The sequence below is a fragment of the Sciurus carolinensis genome, chromosome 14 (assembly GCF_902686445.1).
Source record: "Sciurus carolinensis chromosome 14, mSciCar1.2, whole genome shotgun sequence".
NCBI classification, from domain to species: domain Eukaryota; kingdom Metazoa; phylum Chordata; class Mammalia; order Rodentia; family Sciuridae; genus Sciurus; species Sciurus carolinensis.
The window spans coordinates 56066051-56087790 of NC_062226.1; the positions used below are offsets into that span (position 1 = coordinate 56066051).

A 21740-nucleotide genomic window follows, 5' to 3' on the forward strand; every position below is an offset into this window, starting at 1 on the left:
ATCAGGTACCATAATGGCTGATGAATATTTAGCTGATAGTATCACAATCCTACTCCTTTCGAGGTTCATGCACTAAAAATAACTTAAAATAAAAATGATAGTTAGACCCTAAGGAATAAAGGAATTACAACCCACAGGCACTGTTTCCACTTACAAACTGGAGAGTGTCTGCCTGATTAGATTCATGGTTTCTTGGAGAGTACTTGTTAAAAACACCATCAAGAGACAAAATGAAAAAGAAATTTAGAGAACTGAGACTATCTGGTTTCAACACTTATCATAATGATGCTATAGGAACTAAGTGTGATATCGGCATCAACAGAGCACAGTAGAGAAGTAGACTGATATTGCATATGGACAACAGAATTTCAACAAAAGTGTAAATCCTGCAGAACAAAAGGTAGTCTTTTTCAATAAGTGGTGCTGGAACAACTGGATAACAACATGAAAAACAATGAATTTCAACCCATACTTTGCACTCAATACAGATTTAATTCAAAATAGCTTATAGATTTTTTTTCTGGTCCTGGAGATTGAACCTAGGGGCAATTTACCACTGAGCTACATCTCCACCCTTTTTTATTTTGAGGCAGGCTCTTCCTAGTTGCTTAGGGCCTCAATAAGTTAGTGAAGCTGGCCTTGAACTTTTAATCCTCCTGCCTCAGCTTCCTGAGTCACTGGTATTACAGATGTGTGCCAGCACATCCAGCAATCGATTATAGATTTTGATATAAAACATAAAATTATAACAATTCCAAAGAGGAAAAAAAAAAGACAGAAAAACACTTGTGGTATTGGATTAAGCAACATTTCTTAGATAAGAAACCAAAAGCACAATCCATAATTTTGACTTCATCAAAATTTTAGAAATCTGCTCTTCAAAAGATACTCTTAAAAGACTGAAAACAAAACTAGACTGGGAGAAAATATTGCAAATCAAATATCTGATGAAAGCTTTGTAGCCATAGCATACAAAAAATTCAACAATGAGAAAGCAACCCAAGTTTTAGAACAGGCAAAAGACCTGAACAGACACTTCATGAAGGAAGACATAAAAGTGGCAAACAACACACAGAAAGATGTTCAACACTGTTGGTCCTCAGGGAAGTAACAGTAAACTGAAAATGAAGCCCAGTGCAGTGGCACAGGCCAGTAATGCCAGGACTGGGGAGGCTTACATAGGAAGACTGCAAGTAGGAGTTCAGCCTGGGCAATTTAGCAATACCCTTGTGGAAGTATGCTTCTTGATATGTATAAATATTGCCCAAATTATGATGATGGTTTCATAGGTATACGCATATGACAAAATGTACCAATTTTACACTTTAAACATGCACAGCTTATTATGTGACAGTTACATTTCAATAACTACTTAAAAGAAACACAGAAACATGACATTAAAAGAGTTGCATACCTGTAATCCCACAAAAGGCCTCAAGAGGCTGAGGCAGGAAAATCGAAAGTTCAAAGCCAGCTTCAGCAACTTAGTGAGACCCTAAGCAACTTAGCAAGACCTTGTCACAAAATAAAACATAAAAAGGGCTAGGGATGTGGTTCAGTGAGTAAGAGCTTCAGGGTTCAATTCCCTGAACACCCCACCCCTCAAAAAGAGTAAAATTGCAAGGCCCAATGTGGGAAGAAACATGTGCAATAGATGCAATTGACAAAGGATTCATATCTAGAACATATAAAGAATACCTACAAGTCCATTTAAAAAAGACAGAAGAGCCCAAGTAAAACTGGGTGAAATATTTGACAGATATTTACAAAAGAGGATATCTAGATGGCAAAAAAAATAAAAAAAAAATAAAAGAAAGTCAACCTCATTAGTTATTTTTAAATCCAAATTAAAACTACATTGAGATACTACTATATATCATAAATAAAAAAAGATCAATTTTACCAAGTTTTGGTGAAGATGTGAAACAGCTATAACTCATATGCTGCTGGTGGGAGTGTAAATTAGGTCAATCACTTTGGAAATCTATTTGGCATTATTTACTAAAACTTATCGTCAGCATAGTTCATTACCCAGAAATTCTACTCAAAGGTATACCCCTAGAAAATGCATACATTTGTACACCAGAAAACATGTAGAAGAATGTTCACATCATCATTACTTATATTGACACCAAATTGTAACAATACAGGGTTTGTAAAGTATAGAACAGATAAATTGTATTGTTTGTATACAATGGAATTTAATATATAATATGAAAAAAAATACATGGTTTTCAGCAATAACAGGAAGGACTCTCACATGAAATGCTAAACAAAATAATTCCAATGGAAAACAGTAAATATTGTATGCTTCTTGATATGTATGAAGCTCAAAAGAAGGCAATATAAGTTGGTATTTTTAGAAATCAAGATAGTGATTGTCTTTGGGAAGAATCATGGAATAATAATTGTTAGAGAGTGGGAAGTGGTTTCTGGGTTGCAATAATTATTCATTTCTTTTTTCTTTTCTTTTGTACCAGGGATTGAACTCAGGGGTACTTGACCACTGAACCACATTCCCAGCCCTATTCTGTATTTTACTTAGAGACAGGGTCTCACTGAGTTGCTTAGTGCCTGGTTTTTGCTGAGGCTGGCTTTGAACTCTTGATCCTCCTGCCTCAGCCTCCTGAACAGCTGGGATTATAAGTGTGCACCACCACGCCCAGCTCCATTTCTTAATATGAATAGTGGTGACATGGATAATATATCTAGTTATACATGTATAATCTGTAGGTTTCTATATACATGTTAAATAGATTGTTCTTTCATGGCTATCTACTATTCCATTGTATGATCACACAACCATCTGTCTATTATTTTATAGCACAGAATGTGAGGAAAGAAGGAGGCCGTCACTGAGTTCTCATTCTTGAGTTCCAAAGATTTAGGCCAAGGCTGCAAAGGTGCCTCTTATCCTTAGTGATGTTTTTACCAGCCATTAGGTTGTATAATTGTGCTAAGGTTGCCCGCAATTATGCCTCTCTGATAGGGAGTTGGGTCGGGGCGTTAGCTAAAGAAAGGAGAGATTTTCAAGATTCTGCAAAGCCACTCTGTTGAGGGCGGGGGAGGGAGGGCATGCAGTGGTGGAGGAAGTTTGCATATAATTCACAGTCAAGAGCCAAGATTCTGGAACTATATGGCCTAGGTTCAAATGTTGCCTCTGACACTTGCAAGTTACTGTCCTTAGCTGTCCTTCTGTACCCTAGTTTTCCCATCTGTACAATGGAGACAATATTGTATTTATATTATAGGATTGTTAGGAGGATTAAATGAGTAAGTGTTAAAGTGTGAAAGTGAACATAAGCCAGCTTGAAAGGGAAAACCCCACTGAGAGCGTTAGGAGCGAGTGCTGCCTAGAAGCCAAGATGGTCTGGAACAGTTGCCAAAGCCTAGGACAGCTCCCCAGCTTCCCTCAGAGACTGCTCCCTTGCCCTCTCCTCTCTAGATACCCTGAATTGACTGTAGGCCATCAAAAAGCTTTGTACACTCCCCCTTTCTTTCCTTTGATAAACAACTTTCTACAAGGTTTCCAGAATTCTGACCATGTTCCTACCTCACTGAACAGCCTAGCAAACAATGGACCCAGAATATCACACAAACTCTGTTTCTGTTAGCTATCCCCTTGTTCTCCTCTTCCCTCCCAATCTCAGGTCTCTTTATTCTACACTAGAGCCTCATTTGATTTGTTTACACTTGATCTCCTGGACATAGTAGGTGCCCATTTGTTGCCTGAGGAGTGACAACATTTTCTATAATTAAAACCAACACTGTGTCAATGGGTTCTGAGATGTTCCCCATTCTTTTCATTCAGGTATCTCATTTTCTGTCTGTTACTAAACTAGCCTTTCAGATATTGTTCTTGTCCTACTGCTCTAGTCACTCCCTGAGTACAGAAGCTGGCACAGGGCAGACACTCCCATAAATGTTTACAAAGGGGCACTTGCTCAAGATGCTATTAAATTTCTTACCCTTCTGAAGAGAAGTAAACTTGAGATAGAGACTGCCTCCAGAAACTTCAAACCACAACACAGCCTCCCTTAAATCCATCTCTCTTAGGAAACTGGGGAGATACTTCTTGCTTGTTATACTATAATTGCAAATAAATGCTCTCTGCCAGGCCCAGTGGGTCTGGTCATTGTCACAAACCACACATACCAACCTGTGTTTATCCTCTGTCCCCACATTTAAAGAATGAGGACAGAGACAATAATCTCATAGAATCAGAAAGTATTTATTGAGAAAAGAATATCTTTCAGAAAGTCTTACATATTTTGACAAATGAAACTTTTTGATCCTTAAACAACCACACTGAAACGGGCTTTTTCCTCCCTTCTTCCCTCCCTCCCTCCTTTCTTTCTTTCTTTCTTTCTTTCTTTCTTTCTTTCTTTCTTTCTTTCTTTCTTTCTTTCTTTCAAGGTCAGGAAACTATGACTAAGAAAGGTATCATGACTTAGCTTGCCTAGAGTCAAGTAGGTTGGGATACCCAAATCAGGATTTGAACCCCAAAATGCCATTGCCTCTAAGTCCAAGTTGAAAGTTCCTGTTCTATTACTTTCAGAAAATAAGGAAAATGAAATAATCTTCTTATGTTTTTGTCATGCCTTATTTTCAACCCAAACTGGTCTACCCAGCTTGATAAGTTCTTTAATCACTACAGGGTTATATCCAAAACTCAAATCCACATTTAAGGGAAGGAAGATCTACTCCATTGATAATGTTTAAAAGAATGTGCCTGTGGTTCTAAAGGTAATTTTGAAAGAAGAGTGATAAAAATGCTTTGAGGCATGTGCAAAGCATCCCAGGGCACCTCCCATGAAGGGGCTGTACTCATCCAATGGTCACAGCCTCGCGGTGGGTCCCTGAAGCTGCATGATATGCAATGGCCAAGGACTTTGGAATTCAAAAGACCTGAACGATGAGCACCATGACCTTCAATTGGTTATCAAAACTTCCCGAGTCTCAGCTTCCTTGTGTTTGAAGGAACTGAGATGATATACATGACATCTCAAGCACAGAGCCAAGTTATAGTTAGACCTCAGTACATGGTAATTAGTATTACTCGTCCAGACACTCTGTTTAACCTAAGGTTGGGAAAACCATTGCCCCAGGGAGGCCTTGTGTAATGAGGGTGCTGTCCTTGACTTAAATTGGTCACAGCAAAGGAAGATATGCTGCTCTTAGATAGTCACTTAACATGCTTCCATGGAATCATGCATATCTGGACCTCAGGGAAACTCAGTATAGAGGGTCTAGACTCCTAATGAGGGCATGGTGTGCCCTCAGTGCACAGGTGGATAGAGCCTCATCCATAATAAGGGCCATGAAGACTGCTTTTGTGAGTAAGTCCAGAGCCTGATAGAATATGGACCCAAGACAGTTACTGCCAAGACAGTAACTGTAGACTCAACGTGTACATAATGGAGGAGCTTCTCAATTATTCACTGTGTTGACTCCTTGAGGCTGTCTGCATGTCCTCAAGTCCACCTACTTTAGGGAACAAGACTTAGTATGTAGATATCCCGTCTGATGAAGAATGCACTATAACTAGTCGTAAACTGCAAGGGTTTGCTTAATGATGATGTTAAAATGGCAGTGTCTGTCATCAAATCCATATTCTAGGCAAATTAATAACAATTGTACCATGATACATAGATAAGTCACTCTTAGATGGTGTACATTTATTATTGTTTCCTAATTTATTGATTTATAATTAATAATGATTATTTAAAAAAATTTTTGGACAACTTCTCCCAAATCTTAAATTCATTAAAAAAAAGAGTTCCTGGTTGCACTGTGTCCAGATTTAGCCATCAGCAAACATGTTCTCTGGACAGAGATGGGAGTTTTATATTTTCTAGGATGCTGATTGTATCCTAGGTATAGGCCCCCTATCACATCTCTATTAAGTATATCTGACAGGAATATCATAAAATATTTAAATTTTTAATTATGAGGTGCTTTTTTAATCACACAGAGAAGATTTGATGCTATTCCCATAAACTGATCATCTTCCCTTACTTGCATTCAATGATTTGATTTTTGTTTGTTTGTCTGTTTTGGGGGGTCCTCAGGATTGAACTCAGGGGCACTCAACCACTGAGCCATATCCCCAGCCCTATTTGGTATTTTATTTAGAGACAGGATCTCACAGAGTTGCTTAACACCTTGCTTTTGTTGAGGCTGGCTTTGAACTCAAGATCCTTAGCCTCCAGAGCCGCTGGACTTACAGGCCTGTGTCACTGTGCCTGGCATGATTTGTTTTTTAATAAGAGAAAGAAGAGGAATCACTGTGAGTGGGCCCAGGATTTCTGGGGACTCAGGCTTCTGGATATTAAATGTTAATTATAAATGCAACATGAAAGGTGCGGAGTGACTGTCCTGATGCATTTAGTTTACAAAGAAACCCGTGGTCACAGAAGTTCTGGTGAGGCTGTGCATACTTGTGCACAGATCCCATGTCTTCCCATACTCTTAAATTAACCTTTAAACTAAGAGCACTGGCTTAAAGTTGGGAGGCTTCATTTATGACACTGCCAATACTACTAACTAGCTCGGCTGCCATAAGCTAGTCATTTTACCTCTCTGAACCTTGTTTTTATTTTTCATCCATAAGAAAACCATTTGTTCCAGATCAAGGAGGAAAGTGGGACAACGTAATACAATCAGGAGTGATGGGGACTATGGAGACCAAGCCCCAGCCAAATGGGGCAGCAGTTACTTTGCTCCAACTTCTTGGCAACACTTGTCAAAAGAAAAAAAAAAAAAAAAAAAAAGTCTCACTTTCTACTTTTTTCTAGAGAAGCAGGATATCCAGATTTTTAAGTAGAACATCCCAATTTTAAAATGTTGACAGTAATCCTAACAATAATAATTCAGGAACAAAAACCAGAAGATGTTACCAGATTTTTCTTAATCTCTCACTGGAAATCTAAAAAGTGTCTTCTAGCTTTCACATTTTACAGTTTTGTAACCATTCACTAATATCAATAAGCTTAGGAGGAAAAGTTACAAAACAAAATTCTATCCATGGTAAGATTTAACTAGACAAACAGTGTCCATATACATGAGTAAATACTGAATGGAAAGATATGTAAATGCAATAAATTTTTTTAGGTGATGGGACGGTAGGTGGACTTTTTAAAAATCTTTTTAATTGTTCATTTAAAATGTCTGTAATTGGTATAACAAAAAAATTGTAAAGACAATGGTAAAATATTAAAGGCAATCAGGCTGCTACCAGGTGGAAGAGAAAAGGGGAGCAGTAGGGATATTAGGTAATTCATGAAACTTTCTACCCTGACCTCTGTATTTGTTATAAACTATCCTGAAAAATAAGCTGGTAGAAAGTATTGCTGGATACACAATGGGTCAACCATACATGCCTGAAGTTTCCCACCTAATGTTGCTTCTTTCTTTTTTTTTCTTCCTGTTGTTTATAAAAATATTCCCCACATCATGAAGCCTAGTGGTATCAAAAACTTCTCAGCTTTGCTAGTTTGGCTCTGAACATATTACATGAGGGTTTTGTTTTGTTTCAGTGGGTGAAGTGGGTGGGAAGGGCAGCTGACTTATTGTCCCTCATTAAATTTTTCTTTGGTTTCTATTAAGACTGTTTTCATTCTACAAACCCACATCAATTGCCTGTAAAGTGAGCAGAAAACCATGAGTTGTTATTTAGTGTGTTTATTTGGAGGTTTTCAAAAAATGCCCCATGCAAAGATTACTCCTTTCTAAGCAACTTTGGAGGAGAATATTAGCACAAAAAGGCCCTGTTATCATAAATGCAGAGATCCTCTAAACCTATCCATTCTTGCATGGCAGCACCTAGCCGAGTTCTGGACCCAAGCTAAGAATGCAATGCATTCTTCGTATAAGGAATATTCTTCCTCTACTCCCTCTGGGCTGCACCTAGGATTTCAGAGTTATAGAATAAAGACACCAAATATGATTGCTGATCTTCTTTAAGTAACGGGCAATTTGAAATGACATTGAATGTTCCAGATATGCCAACAAGAATCTATGATGAAAGACGCAGGATTTGAAGGCAGGGGGCTTGACACTGACTTTCTTGTTGAAAGTGGCCTACTGAGCAAAAGGCAGGATGGTCCTTTGCCAGGACTATACTGAAGGATCAGTAGACTGTCTAGCGCTTTCTTGTATCCTGTTGCCTTACTAATTTCTGGATTGCCAGATGCCTCTGTTTTTTGAAAATGGTTAAAAAAAAAATCTTAGTAATTCTGTTGTTTCAGAAACCTTACATATGGCACAAAATATCCTAAAATTTTTTTGAGAAAACACTTGCTTTTTTTTCCACTCAATTTAATCATTACAGCTGAAATTGATTCAAATGTATTGTTTCTTTTTTGATCATTTTGACGGTTGAAATTCTGAAGTTATATAAAAGTATGAGTAAGCCAGATATGAAGATTTAATTATGCATATTTTATATTTTGATGTCTCTTAAGGAACATGAGTAGGTTAAGAAATGATCGATACTTCCAACTTCAAAATTCTTAACAATTGCAATAAAATTATTTTTTTGAAGCTAGTAGACAGCCTTGATTTACCACCACTGAATCAGAGAGCAAAATTTTCACATATTGAGTCATAACTACAGGCTTTTTTTTTTTTTTTTTTTGGTAAACCACCTTAACCTGCTCTTGAAAACCTCTGGTTGGTGTATGGAATTAGTCTGAATCTGTCTCTATTTAGCCTGTGAAATTTAACAAGGCCATAGCCTGGGGTTGGTAAGGCTGTGAGCCATACCACCATCTCAGGTTTTTGATGACACCACAAACCACTTGAGATTTATTATGTTAGCAGATGTCATCAGATCTATGTGTGCACAGGTGCAGCATGCAGTTAGTGAGAGAAAGAACACTGTGCGTGTATATTTATTTTTGTACCCATACTCTCAATGACTAGAAAATGACCCTGTATGTCTGTCTTGGGCCGTGTGGAGTTTCAGAGTCATTGCAAGAGCTTATTTGCAAAACTATTGAAGTCTTTTCCACAGAGATAATTCTGTATGATGAGTAACCATGTTTTGTGGGAAAGATACTGCATTTATTTTTATAATCAATGTCTAGAGAAGAGATAAATGGATTATAGCTAAAGATTAGTATAACCAATGAAAAATAAAAATAGTTACCAGGGTTTCTTACTTATGCTTGGGTTTTCCTCTTATAAGATGATCCACTAAGTATGCAATCTCTTCTTTTTAATAAAAGTTGTGTAGAGACACTCTCGTCTTCAACAAAATGACCAAATCTGGCACTTTATGAATGTCCCAGTTCAAGCCTCTCTAAATATTTTTAAGTGATTAAGAAATAATTGGAACTATTGCCAGTAGGCAATAAGAAATATAAATGTTTATATTGGTTAATATATTATATTTTTAAAATTCTATATAAATACTAAATTTTCTCAATTTTAAAAGATAGGGTATGTTTTACTTAGTATTGAGTCTTAAGTATTCCATCATCCTAATTACATATACTAAATTTCCATGAATTCTGGTATAATGGACTAAGTATAATAATCTAATAAATTAGTGTGTATCTTTTAATAATATCAAAATAACAAATAAAAACATACTTCCCATATTTTTTAGAAATAGAGAAGTGAGACAAAAGAAACACCTTTGGGGTAATGACTGAAAATTACTGGTTTAGATGGAATAGAGGAATCACTTCAATTATGACATAAAGCATTGTAATAATGCATGCCTTTTAGAAATAATTATATAGTGATTATTCTCAGAGATAAACACACACAGATGTTGCTAGTACATTAAAAAATTCTTAATTTGAAGAAAACATACAGAAACTGCATTACCAGTTAATTGACTTTAAGAAGAATCAGAAAATCTAAAGTGTGAATGTACTTGCAAAGCTTCCGGTATGTTCTATATAATGAATTGTGCCTACAACTTTAGGCAGAGAAAAATTTTCTTTTTAAAAAACTGGAATCACTTCAGTTAAATGTGCCTGAGGTCCAAAATGCTTAAGTGGTGTTGGGTAGTGCTTATTTTTAAAAATGAATCATTATAATTTGTAACAAAAGACAAATATAAAAAGATATTAGACCTTAATTATATTCTTGGAAACATTTTTAACCAAGATCGTTTCGATTTAAAAAGAAGCACCTATTTTAAAATATCCCCTAATTTCTACATATTTATTTACATCGTAAAATATGAAAACCAGAAAATCAGCTGATGTTATAGATGAAAAGACAAAGATCATAAAATTTAGAAGCAACAATATGTTGAGGTAATTACAAATTAGCAAGACGGATTTCTATAAAGACATTCTTGAAAATCCTTCTCCTTATTTCATAAACCTTGACTACCATATATGATTTGTGTACATATTTGAAAGACAGAACAGTGCTCAGTATAGGAGTAAGTATTCTTATAAGCTTCACATGTCAAAAGAAACAAATAGCATGCAAATAGAAAAAGATAATCTATGAAAGCCTGAACATGACATGCAATGGTACGTTTTATTTCTAAATAATATGCTTAGGAAGAGATCTGTTGACAGGTGACACAAACCCTAGATTCCTCCAAGTCATCATGAGAATGGAGGAAATTCTTTCCTCTTCCCTTCTCTATTCCTTTTCTCATTTTAAAAAAAGATATTTCTTAAACAAAGTTAGATGCTTTCTAAAATGTCTTTTCTCCTTTGCATAAAATAGACGCTAAGAAGCATTGGTAATTCTGCTATGGATTTCAAACAAAAATAAAAGAGATTTTCAGTGGCACAAAGTATTAGTATTTGGTAACACTGGTCATGTAAAACACTCCCCCCTCTACCCTAAATAATCTTTTTTATTTACCTCATTGAATTTTCATATTTTATATTTGGTTTCCTAGTCCTAAATGCAATTTTTTTTTTTTTAACCATAAAACTACTGTTAGGAAATCCTAGAATGAAAACGTATCTATTTGTTACTCACTTAAGTTGATTGCCTGGGTAGACTGAATTATAGCTACACTGGGTAGGTGATTAAAATTACTTAACTTAGAGCAAGATAGAAATTATAAACTAATTTTCCCTATGAAGTTATAACTGAGTGTGGAGGTGAAGATATGTGTATATTCCATTCTCCTTTCTAATTATTCATCTCCTTTCCCACAACTACGTGACTATATAGATATATACAGTTTTATTTTTGAAGGGGAAATTGGAATCTATTAAACTTACAGCTTAATAACCTACCTTTTAAATTGTGCAATTTCTAAAGTCTGGTCGGGTCAATCCATTTGTAGGACTGAAAATCTTACTCGTGACTGAAAATAGGTATGTATATCATACATGTACAAAGGTCTATATAATGTGTCTATATGTATGAGGTTTTTTCTTTTTGGTAATGAGGCCAAATGTTTTCCTTGTTTTATAATGTGTATAGTAGGAACTAGGAATCTGAACAATGTTGTTTAAGTTCTCTAGGACTTCGAGGGTAAACATAATTGGGATTAAAATACTGACATGCTCACATTCAGTAGAGAGATAAGAACAATTCATTGGGAGCTATTCCGGTCTCATTGGTAATCACATAATTGAATAGGGTTTTTAGAGGATATTTGAAGCTATTGTTGTCTGTTGTGCAATTACATAATTAGTCAAGATCTCTGTAATAAAATCTTTTCTAAATACATGTGGGTTAGTACTAAGTAAATTTAGGGCTAGTGTTAATTTTTACTTTTAATACTTTAACTTTTAGAGCAGAATTACACAACAGCTTAACCGGTAAGCATTGTTTTACCACATAACTACAGATACTTAATAATTGGATTACTTTTGAACTAGGCACAAACAAACAAAAACACAAAAAGTAAAAAACCCTCGACATATAAACTAATTAAAACTGCTATATTAGTGAACGTTAACTCACTATCCACTCTCCAGAGTGCTCACTTCTGGAGACTCTGTGTATATCTTTGGTGTTGCATGTTTCTTCCACCAACCCATAAATTACTGACGAATTTTTGACATTCACATGGATGCACAGAAACAAAGTCAAAGTGCCCTCTTTGTGGTGGTTTTGCTTTAATGATAACACTACGCAGTGAGGAACATTTCAAGACTCCTTTTACAGGAAAACAAACGTGGCCTGGCGAAGTTAAGCCCAGCGACGTGGCGGGAAGTAGGGAAGCGACAGCAATTCTGAATCTTTAGCATTATTACTGGTTTGGAGTCTTCGTGCGGCTGTTCCGCCGGCTTCCCCCTGCCGCACGCCTGCGGAGGGGCCCCTCGGCCGCGGCACGCAGCAGACGCGCAGTCGGAGAGCACAAAGGCGCACAGAGCCGGGGCAGCCCCCAGACAGGCACGCCCTCGCCGCGCTCCTACCCCACCCGGCGGCACAAAGACCAGGCTCCCTCCCAACACTCTCACCCACCCGCGAGGGGCGCCCGCGCCGCGCAGGCCGCCACACCCACTCGGCCCGCTCCCGCCTCCCCGGCCGCGGACGCCCTGATGAATATGCATCGCGGCGTGCCCGCCCCCGGCTCCTCCTTTCGGTTTCTTTCCCGCCGCCAGGCGGAAGCGAAGAGCCGCGCTTCCCGCGCGCCCATACGGGCCGGGGCGGGCCTGGGCGGGGCGGACGGCGAGCTGGAGAAAGAGAAAGCCAAGGAGGCTGCGGTGGCGCACGCGGGCCGGGCGCGCAAGGGTGTGCTGCTGGGTGGCGGTTCTGGGGCAGCCCGGCCGCCGGCCAGGCCAATCCCAAGGCGGGGAAGGGGTGAAAGCGCGACCCCGGGGCCGCCCCTGCTGCATCTGTCCAGTGCAGCCCCCACCCCTAGAGCAGCCCCGCTAAAACAACAATAAAACCCACCAAGTACACGCGCACGCGCGCGCGCGCACACAGGGAGACACACACTCACTCTGGACGACACACACACACTCTGGACGACGTTGAAGTCAACTACAACAGACTTTCGCGAGTGAGAGGAGGAAAACTGGATATCCAGACTGAGAGGCTGCCTGCTTTTAGACTTGACTTTGACCTCCTTTTCTTCTTGGGCCAAGAATTGTGTCAGTGCAGAAAAAAAAAAACAAGTTTTAAAAATATAAGACTACTCCTGGATGAATTTAAAAAACACACAAAAAGAGACACCTAAACAACCCTTGAGAAAATCCACAAATCTGTACCTGAGACATGTGAAGTCAGCGACCCTGGGTTGTTACAGATTCAAGATCTCTTTTATTTAGTGCAATACAGTGCGATGGTATGTGACTTTGAAACGATGGGTTTTATTTTCTTGTCTTATTCGTCCTGTCCACTCCTTCCCACCCCAGGAAGATTTTATTTCCTGCTTGTGCATTGTAAAGCGACGTTTTACCGCTTTCCTGTCATTTCTGCTTTGTAGAGTGAGCTGTAGTGCTGGATTCCCAGAACCAGTGCAAATATGTATTACTTTCAAAGCATTGGTAACTTTAGTACATGCCACACACTTTTATGGCGGGAATCAGTGGAATTCAAACAGAGCAGAATCTAGTATTTTCCCCCTTTTGACTTCTTCCCTCAATCAGAATAAAAACTGCTATACAAATACTTAAGTTGCACCTTGTAACACATTTCATTCCTTGAAATGTTTTTTCTTCATTTTAAGGTACAACTTTGTTGCATATTTTCATTTGAAAACACATTAGCCTAAGTGAGGGAAGTACTGTTCAGCTGATTGGTGTGGTGAGGTTTTCAAAACTGGTGTTCCTTCTAAAGTTTAGTTTCCTTCCCCAACCTTTCTCAGAGTTTATGTACAGAATTGTTAGACCTTCTTCCACCAGCTCCCCCTTTAAAAAAAAAAAAAAAAGATTATGATGAATTCCTCATCCCCAATATTTTTTATTCCCACCCTGCTGGTTTTGCTCTCGGATTTCTCCTGCTCTGCCTAAGTCTGTGTGGGTCTGTGTGTCTGTGTGTCTGCCTTTTCCCTTGTCCTCTCTTCCCTAGTATGTCTGGGACACATTTTAATGCACAATATCCCATCCATTAAGTTGTGGTTGAATGCGAAGTGTGTGAGGATTTGGCAGCTTTCAGGTCGAAGGGGGCGGGGAAGCCAGTTTGGACTTTGACACAAGATGCCCAAGTGGCGTGATTGGAATTATTATTAGGGCTGTGAACATGGCCATCTTCTCCTGGTTGGAAGAACTGCCATTGAACTTGAGACGGGACAAACAAGATCTCCAAGTCCCCCCCTTCCGCCCCCCTCCCAAGTACAGTAGCTGGCAGGGAAAAGGCGCCAAAATACACAAGATTAACTCTGACTTTCCTTGAACAGATCCTATAGCACCATCCTTTGTAACTTTAACTTCCAACAGGCAGGAAAAAGTTAACTTTTGAACCCTCACTTTAACAGACATTTAAATCAGCCCGAAAATGGAATAAGTCCAGAAAGTCATAGGTGCATGCTTATGTGGTTAGTAAAGAATGCACGTGTAAATAAGCAGGGTGCACGTATGTATATGACTGAGGAGTTCAAGATTTAATCAAAATCGGAATTAGTGTGACTTTCCAGTGCATTTACAGTATGGGGAACAGCACTGTGAGGCAAATAAGCTGACCTTTAAGCAGCCTAAGTAAAAACTGCAAAGAGTTGTGAAACACAAAACGTTGTGGTTTCCAGTTTTACATTTGAGGTTTGATGTTTTCATTTAATGGTATGAGAGATGGAGAAAGCTCCAGTGCTGAAAAGTCCCTATTAAATCATATGTGGGCAGAGGTCAAGCACTCTAACTCACTGATACAATATACTACAGATCCCTGCCTAGTGATGGGGAGCACAGGAAAAAGTGCTTGGGCAATAAAAGTATTAGAAAGGTAATTATCGTCCGTGGTTGGGACTGCATTCTTGTGCACTGGGAAAGGTTTTTACTGGCCCTGATGAATTTTAAAGCCCAGTATTGTTGAAAGCTATTTTAATAGGAAATTGATTAGCTGAGTGTTTTGTACAATAAATGGTGACAGATTCATTGTTTGATGTCCAAAATAAATTCCTTTTATTCTTTAGCAGACATAGGCACTCATTTAATTTTAATATGATCAGACTGAGCAGCAGCATAATTTTGAGTGAATGTGATGTCACAAACATCTGTAACTTTGTTTTTGGAGTTTGTGGCATCACACGATTTGACAGTATTATTGCTTTGAAATTTATTAGCTTATTGTGCTGTTAAAATGTTTCAGATACATTCAGAGATAAGTTTACTGAACATATATTTTTGTATAGCCCAGTTGTTTGTGTTTTCTCTTTGTAATTATGTAGTTTTTTTCTTAAATTTTAATTTGAAAGTTAAAATGCATAATTCTGTTGTTATGTGTTATTTTGATTTTTAAATAGAATAGCAGCTTTCAAAGGAAGGACTAGATTAAGGGGTACAGAAAGTTTAAATTGGTCTGCAATGCACTTTTTTACTTAATCCAGAAAGTCAGGACTACTTTTCCATTTTGGACAGTGTTTTCTAAATGTCTGTTTAAAACTGATCTGTTTTCACATGTCACAAAGCATGTTTGAATGGGTAACAAAAGCCAATTTATGTGTACAAATACAATGTATAGTTTTACTTTAAAGGTTGGCTATTTTGAAAAGGGCAATACTATAATAACAACTCACTCAACATCAGCAGAGAAGGCACCATTTGCTGTGAGACAGTGCATGTAATCTTTGAAGTACTGTGAAGAAAGCAAGGCCACTATAACTGAGATTTTCAAAGTTTGAAATAAATCATGCAAAGGCTACAGGCCAAGTGATGACTTAGTAATCCAGAGGGCAAATGTTTTCCAAAGCTGGGAATCTCTGTAGGTGAACTAGACTCATTTCAGTAGAGAAGTGGAAACCATGTAACCTAAATGGAGGAATCTGGCACAGTCGGTGATCAGATTCAGGTTTGTAGTTTGTAAATGTGCTCGAGATGTAGATATACTTAGTGAGTTTTTTTTTTTTTTTTAATAGTTGAGTACAAGCATTTCAGCAGCAACATTAACAGCATCATTTTTCTCATTTAGTTTTGTCCTCATGGGAGGGCAAACAGCTCCCAGAGGAAAGGAAAAAAGTCCAAGGTTATTTATTCATTTCAGTGAAAGGCAAAGGTCTGGAGTGGGGGTGGGGAAACTAACTGGTTGTGAATTCTCTAGTGGGGAGAAATTGCTACCCTAAATTGACAGTAGTAGTTTAAGGACTCTGAGAGCTGGGCATGATTTTGCAATTCCCATCAAGTGCAGGCAATTTCAGTACTTGTTGGTTGTTTATATATGCATTTTTGAGTGGATTTTGGTGTTGCTACTTGTGGATATAAATTTGTGTTTTCCAGGCTACACAAGTATGATTTTAGTGGTTCATTTGGAAGAAAGATCCCTGGGCATGGTGTAGTGGATACTTGGAGTTTTGCAGGCCTATTTTCTGGGGTCATGAGGTCATCTCTCTCTTTTGGATTTAGTTTTTAAATATTGATATTGGCGATGCAGCCAGGGTGTGTGGAATTGTTGAGCCTCCCTGCAAATCACATGCAAGAACTAAAAAATGAAAAAAAAAAAAAAAAGTCATTGGGTGCATTAAAAATGACAGCTTTGTTTAGCTCCAAGAAACCTTATGTGAAATTGCTCAGATTTTGTGACCTATCCTGCAGTTTCTTTATAAAGAAAAAGCCAAAAGAAAAACATCATTTGGAGATACTTGAGATGTCAAACTTCTCTCTGGAGGTCAGTAAGTGAAAAGCTCAAACTGGGTAACAATGTTTGTTTTTAAATATACAATTGGGTTCTGAAACCCAGTCACCTGAAGCACAGGCATTCCTTTTAGAAATCAATAAACTTTCTGACAAAAAAGAAAGTTTTCTCCCCCATAAGATGGCAGGGAGGAGATTCTTAGGATACTGACATAGCAAATTTTCTTGAGGGACCATTCACCTCTTTCCAGCTCCTCAGTCAGGTTTGAGGTGAGTGAAAGTGGCCTGTCATAACAGTGCTTTAACCCTTTCAGTGAAGGGGTGGGGAGGAGAACAGAGTATGGGAGAGGTTAAGTACCAAAGTCTGAGTGTTTACCCCATACTGACAGCATCAGAAGCTATCTAGAGATACTTTGAAACCACTTTCAATTCCATGACACAGACATACTGGAAAAAAGGGAAAGTGAATAGAAAGCATATACTTCCTCCTAGTTCCTCTTCTACTTGGTAGTTCTCAAATTAAAGGTAGTTGACAAGTGCTGAGAGACAACAGAGAAGCCAGGTGTCCCTTGCACCCCAATTCACCAGTCCATCAGTTACAGAAGACTCCCCTCTAGTGTTCTTCCTGAAAGGCCTGCAGTGACCTTGGCATTGACTGGATAAAAAGCAATGCTTTGCAGGGTATCTGTCCACCTGACTGGCTTCAAGGCCTGAGAGTCATAGCCATGTATATTGAGCACCCCCTAAGCCCTCCCCTTCCAGGATGTCTCTTTTCTTACTCTTTATTCCTTTTTGTTTTCCTCACCTCACCATTATCCCTTTCTCATTTTCCTTCTTGGAAACAAATCAAACCCCCAAACTACTAAGCATCCGCTATGGTCATCAATGTGTACTCAGCCATAAGCTCTGTACAAAGTGGGGCATCTGAGATTTGAACCCGTAAGGCCTGGGCCTGGCAGGCCCCAGATATCTTCTCTTCTCTGGGTCTTACCTGCGTCTGACGCTGTTTCTTGGCCCCTGGTGCTGCTGCAGCTTTTGTGACTTCTTCTGTATAATAGTTGTCAATTTTTCCTTTTTCTTTTTTAGGCTTGTGAGAAACTTTTGAATGCAGCCTACTTTTGGTGGCAAAAGGAAATAATTTCTGTTGGGAAGGGAAACTAGTAAGAGGAGGAGGGGTAGCAATGTCTGGAGACACTTGTCCAGGGCTCAGCACTGGGCCTCTTTTGCCAGGGGACAAGGCTGGTTCTGGGCTCTCTGGCTGAAAAGAGTGCTCTCTGGGTGCCAGAGTTTCACTGGGGGTGGTGTGGGGAGGAGAGAGGGAGGGAGGGGGAAGGGAGGGAGAGAGATGGGCACAGGATTTTTAAAGAGACCCCGAAATAATGGCTTCTGTTAGAGTCCAGGCATTCAAAGAGGTGTGTTCAAGGACATGAGTACATTCGTGCCAAGGGGAATGTCTTTTATGGTAAATTAACTCCAGTTAAATTGAATATTTGTTCAAAGGGAAACTCCAGTAGTTAAAGCTGGTATTATCTGTAGAGCTTCCCCATCCCCCTTTCCCCACAGAATCTGGGGAGGGTGAGAAAAGGGATGCGACATAATGTGCAAAACAAAGTGATGCTTTGGGTTGTTCGTCTTTTTCTTTTTAAATCTACGATGAGGTTGCCTACAATTTGTGAGAGAGAAATGAGTATTTATTTGGATTAACCCCGACTGTCACCTCATTTCTTTCATCTATAAAGACTGTCAACTTTATCCCAGCTTTTCAAAAAGAAGAAATGACCGGCACAAAGGAAATTAACGTTGTCAGAACGCTGACTAGAGGATTTGCCTGCGGGGGGAGCGGGGAGGCTGTTCCCAGCGGCGCGTGTCCTAAAGGGTTAACTCGCCGGAGTTCTCGCAGTTTCCCCGACTTTACCTGTCTTCTCAGACCCCCGGCCAGCCCCGCAGCCTCCTCCACCCCCACCCCCAGCGCCTTTCTTCTCTGGGCTCTTGGTTTACGGGGGCTGCAGCTGGTAGACTTGGCAAGCTCGCCTCATTAAGAGCGCTTTTTGAAAACGGACTGTGTTTGAGCATTTCCCTAATGAGGACAGGACGGGGTTAAAAAGTGACCATTTCATGGTTGACTTGAACCTGCCTACTTTTCTTGATGTGTCGTTGTGAAATGCTTGATGTGGATAACTCCCACTTGGTGAAGGAAAAAGTCACTGGTTCCTTCAGGTCCGCTGGGGGAGGGAAGAGGGGACGGGAGGCAGAAGCAGGAGCCGGTGAAGGAGGAGAAAGTTGGGAAAAATCGAGAGCGAGGAAGAGGGAAGGAGGCAAGGGGGATCCGTGGTGAGCCTCGAAACACTTCCACAGCACAGTTGAAAGCGGGGGCGGCCCCGCCCTGGGTTTGGGACAGACCAGGCCCCTTTACAGCCGCAACCGTTCCGCAGCCCCCAGGGACAGACGCCGAGCCCCAGGCACTCACTTTTCCTTTCTCTATTGTCTGGGCAGTCTTTGATTCCCACTTCCCCACCCACTCCATGCGGAAAACCAGAATTTGGGGGACGGCGTGAGAGAGAGAGAGAGAGAGAGAGAGAGAGAGAGAGAGAGAGAGAGAGTGTGTGTGTGTGTGTGTGTGTGTGTGTGTGTGTGTGTGCGCGCGCGCGCGCGCGTGCAAACGGGTGCTAGGCAAGCCGCTGCCTCAAAATCCCCGGAATCAAGTTCATTCACTCCGGGCCTGCAGCTCGCGACCGGGATGGGGGCGGGGCAGCGACGCGGGAGTGAGGCGGGCTCCTGCGCCCAGTGGCAACGGGCGGGCTGCCTCTGGAGGGCTGCAGCCGCACACGCACCGCGCGCGCGCCCCCGCGCGCGCCCGCCCCGCAGCCCCGGGCGCGCCGCAGCCCCGCCCTGCCTGCATCCCGGCGGGGAAGGACCCGCTTTCCGCCTGCGCCCCAGGCCCTGGGGGGTGGGGATTGGGAAATAGCCAGTCGGGCTGCTACAGGAGAGAGGAGCCGGGCGCAGGGAGGAGGAGGGAGCTGGAGGCGGCAGCGGCTCGGCGGGTCCTCCCGCTCCAAGCGAGGCCACGTGCACGCGGCACCCCCAGGGAAGGCGGCAAACAGCGGCGAAGCACTGCTTCGGTGTAGCTGCCCCGGGCGCGGTCGCCCGCTGGAGAGACCTGGGGGGACCCTAACACGGTTCCTACCCGCGAACGGGGGCTTCGGACTGGGGACCAGGGTCTGTGCGCCGTGTCCCCCATGTCCGCGTTGGTGCGCCCCAACTGTTTGAACCCAAGTTCGTTCAGCTTCTGCCTTCTCGGCCTCTCCCTCCTCCTCCTTTCAGCCGCGGGCTCAGTGGACCATGCCCGCCCCGGGTGCTAGTGTCGGCACCCTAGCTCCGGCCCCGGGGCGGCCTGGGTGTGAGGGAATTTTCCATTCGTTCCTTTCTCGGGCCCAGCCGGTTCAGTCCTTCTCCCACTAGGATGTTCCTGTGGCTTAAAGAGTCCGCAGCGAGCGCCGGAATACCTCTCCTAGGGCGGGTTTTGGGGTGTGTGTATGTGTGTGGTGCTACAGGAAGGGTGGCGGAGTTATATTTTTTGGGAAAAAAAAAGTCATAGTAGCGTTGCACCGGTATGATACCTTTAACAAGTGCTGGGGGGTGGGGGTGGTGGAGAGCAAGAGAGGGAGAAGCGGGAGGAGGAGGAGGAAGGTGGGGGGCGGGGGGTGTGGAGAGGCTGGTGCAAAAGGAATGCGCGTTTGCAGGAGGAGGAGTAAAGCGATGATTGTGTAATTAAATAATAAAACAATCCTTAAGTCTGATTTGGAGAGAGCTCGAGCGGGGTCCAGAGGGTGGAACCGGTGAATTTTTCAACTTCCAAGTTTTGCAACGAGAGAAAGCAAGAGAGGGAGGGGAAAAAAAGAGCCCAGAGCAGGAAAGAGAGGAGTTTGGAGCCGAGCGGGAGAGCGGGATTTATCGTTTGGGATTTTTCTGGAGATCGTTTCGATCCTCCTGGGCTGTGGGCAGCAGCAGCAGCAGCAGCAGCAGCAGCACCAGCAGCAGCCGCCTCCTCGCTCGGCCGGGTCAGACGTGGGGCGAGGCGGGCGGGCCGGCCGGCGGGCGGGCACTGAGGAGCCGGCGCGGGCGGCGGCGGCTGCAGCCGGGGACCGCGCGCCGCAAGACTCTTCCGCCCGGGAGATCTGCGCTCGCGCCCCCTCCCTCACCCCAGCCTCTCCCTTCTCCCCCACCCACCCCGCCCCCACCCGGCCCTCTCCCGCGCGCGCCCCGCCACCCGCGCGCACTCGCTCACGCTCCCCCTCGCGCACACACATGGTCGGCTCGCGGCAAAGTTTAGCCTGCGATCACCACTCCGCGATCCTGCCGCAGTGTTCGGGGCTGTAACCTTGAACTTTCCCAGCGCGGTGACACATTCTCCTCGCTCTCCCTGCCGCCCGCCCTCCTGCGCCCCCCTCCCCGCCTTTTTTAAAAAAGCATTTCACCATCAACCATCACCCCAATCCAACCCACACCGAACCTTCACGCACCCCCAAGCCCCCAACAACAACAACAACAACAACAACAACTGCAAAACAGAAAACAAATCCCCAAACCCAGGCGAAAAGCAGCTAACACCAGCGGCGGCGGCGGCGGCGGCGGCGGCCTCGGCGAGCACGGCCAGCGCGCTCGGACTGCAAGAGGGTTAAAAGTGTAGATTGGATTTCACCCCGGGAAATCTAGCACGCCGAGTGAACTTGAATCTTTGGCTATTTAAGGAGGACTGGGTTTGTTGTGAAGTTGCGGTGATCCAGCGCAGAGCCCCGTCCTGATTGATCGCATCGCGGGGCTCAGATGACTGTAAAATGAATAGATGAAATTCTTGCTTCTCGAAGATTTTCTTGGGCATCTCCGGGAAAGTGCGTTTTAAGGCGAAGTCATGATGTATTCTCCCATCTGTCTCACTCAGGTACATGTCTCGATCACTTTCTCGAGCTTTCTTTGGCCCCAGACGCCTTTGTTTTGTTTTGTTGCTTTAGTCCCGCGGACAATTAACGGCTTTAGTTAACCTCCGCACATCCCAGTCCCTCAGAGAAGTGGCGG

General features: G+C 42.0%; 1 protein-coding gene and 1 long non-coding RNA gene across 7 annotated transcripts in view; one reads left to right on the top strand and one right to left on the bottom strand.

Annotated features, from left to right (window-relative positions):
- LOC124964386 (uncharacterized) overlaps nucleotides 1-18057 on the bottom strand; it is a 39042-nt gene extending 20985 nt beyond the window's left edge. Inside the window, exon 1 of the long non-coding RNA XR_007104944.1 lies at nucleotides 17659-18057. This is a non-coding gene — a long non-coding RNA (uncharacterized LOC124964386). The remainder of the gene's footprint in view (nucleotides 1-17658) is intronic.
- A 2371-nt stretch (nucleotides 18058-20428) lies between these two features.
- Nucleotides 20429-21740, top strand: part of Nfib (nuclear factor I B) — a 214947-nt gene continuing 213635 nt past the window's right edge. For 3 of the 6 annotated variants that reach the window (XM_047524581.1, XM_047524582.1, XM_047524583.1), the window contains exon 1: nucleotides 20432-21606. In XM_047524581.1, the coding sequence (XP_047380537.1) occupies nucleotides 21577-21606 (30 nt within the window). In that variant the 5' untranslated portion in view covers nucleotides 20432-21576. Of the gene's footprint in view, nucleotides 21607-21740 lie in introns of all 6 variants that reach the window. The other 3 variants (XM_047524578.1, XM_047524579.1, XM_047524584.1) reach the window with 2 other exon arrangements.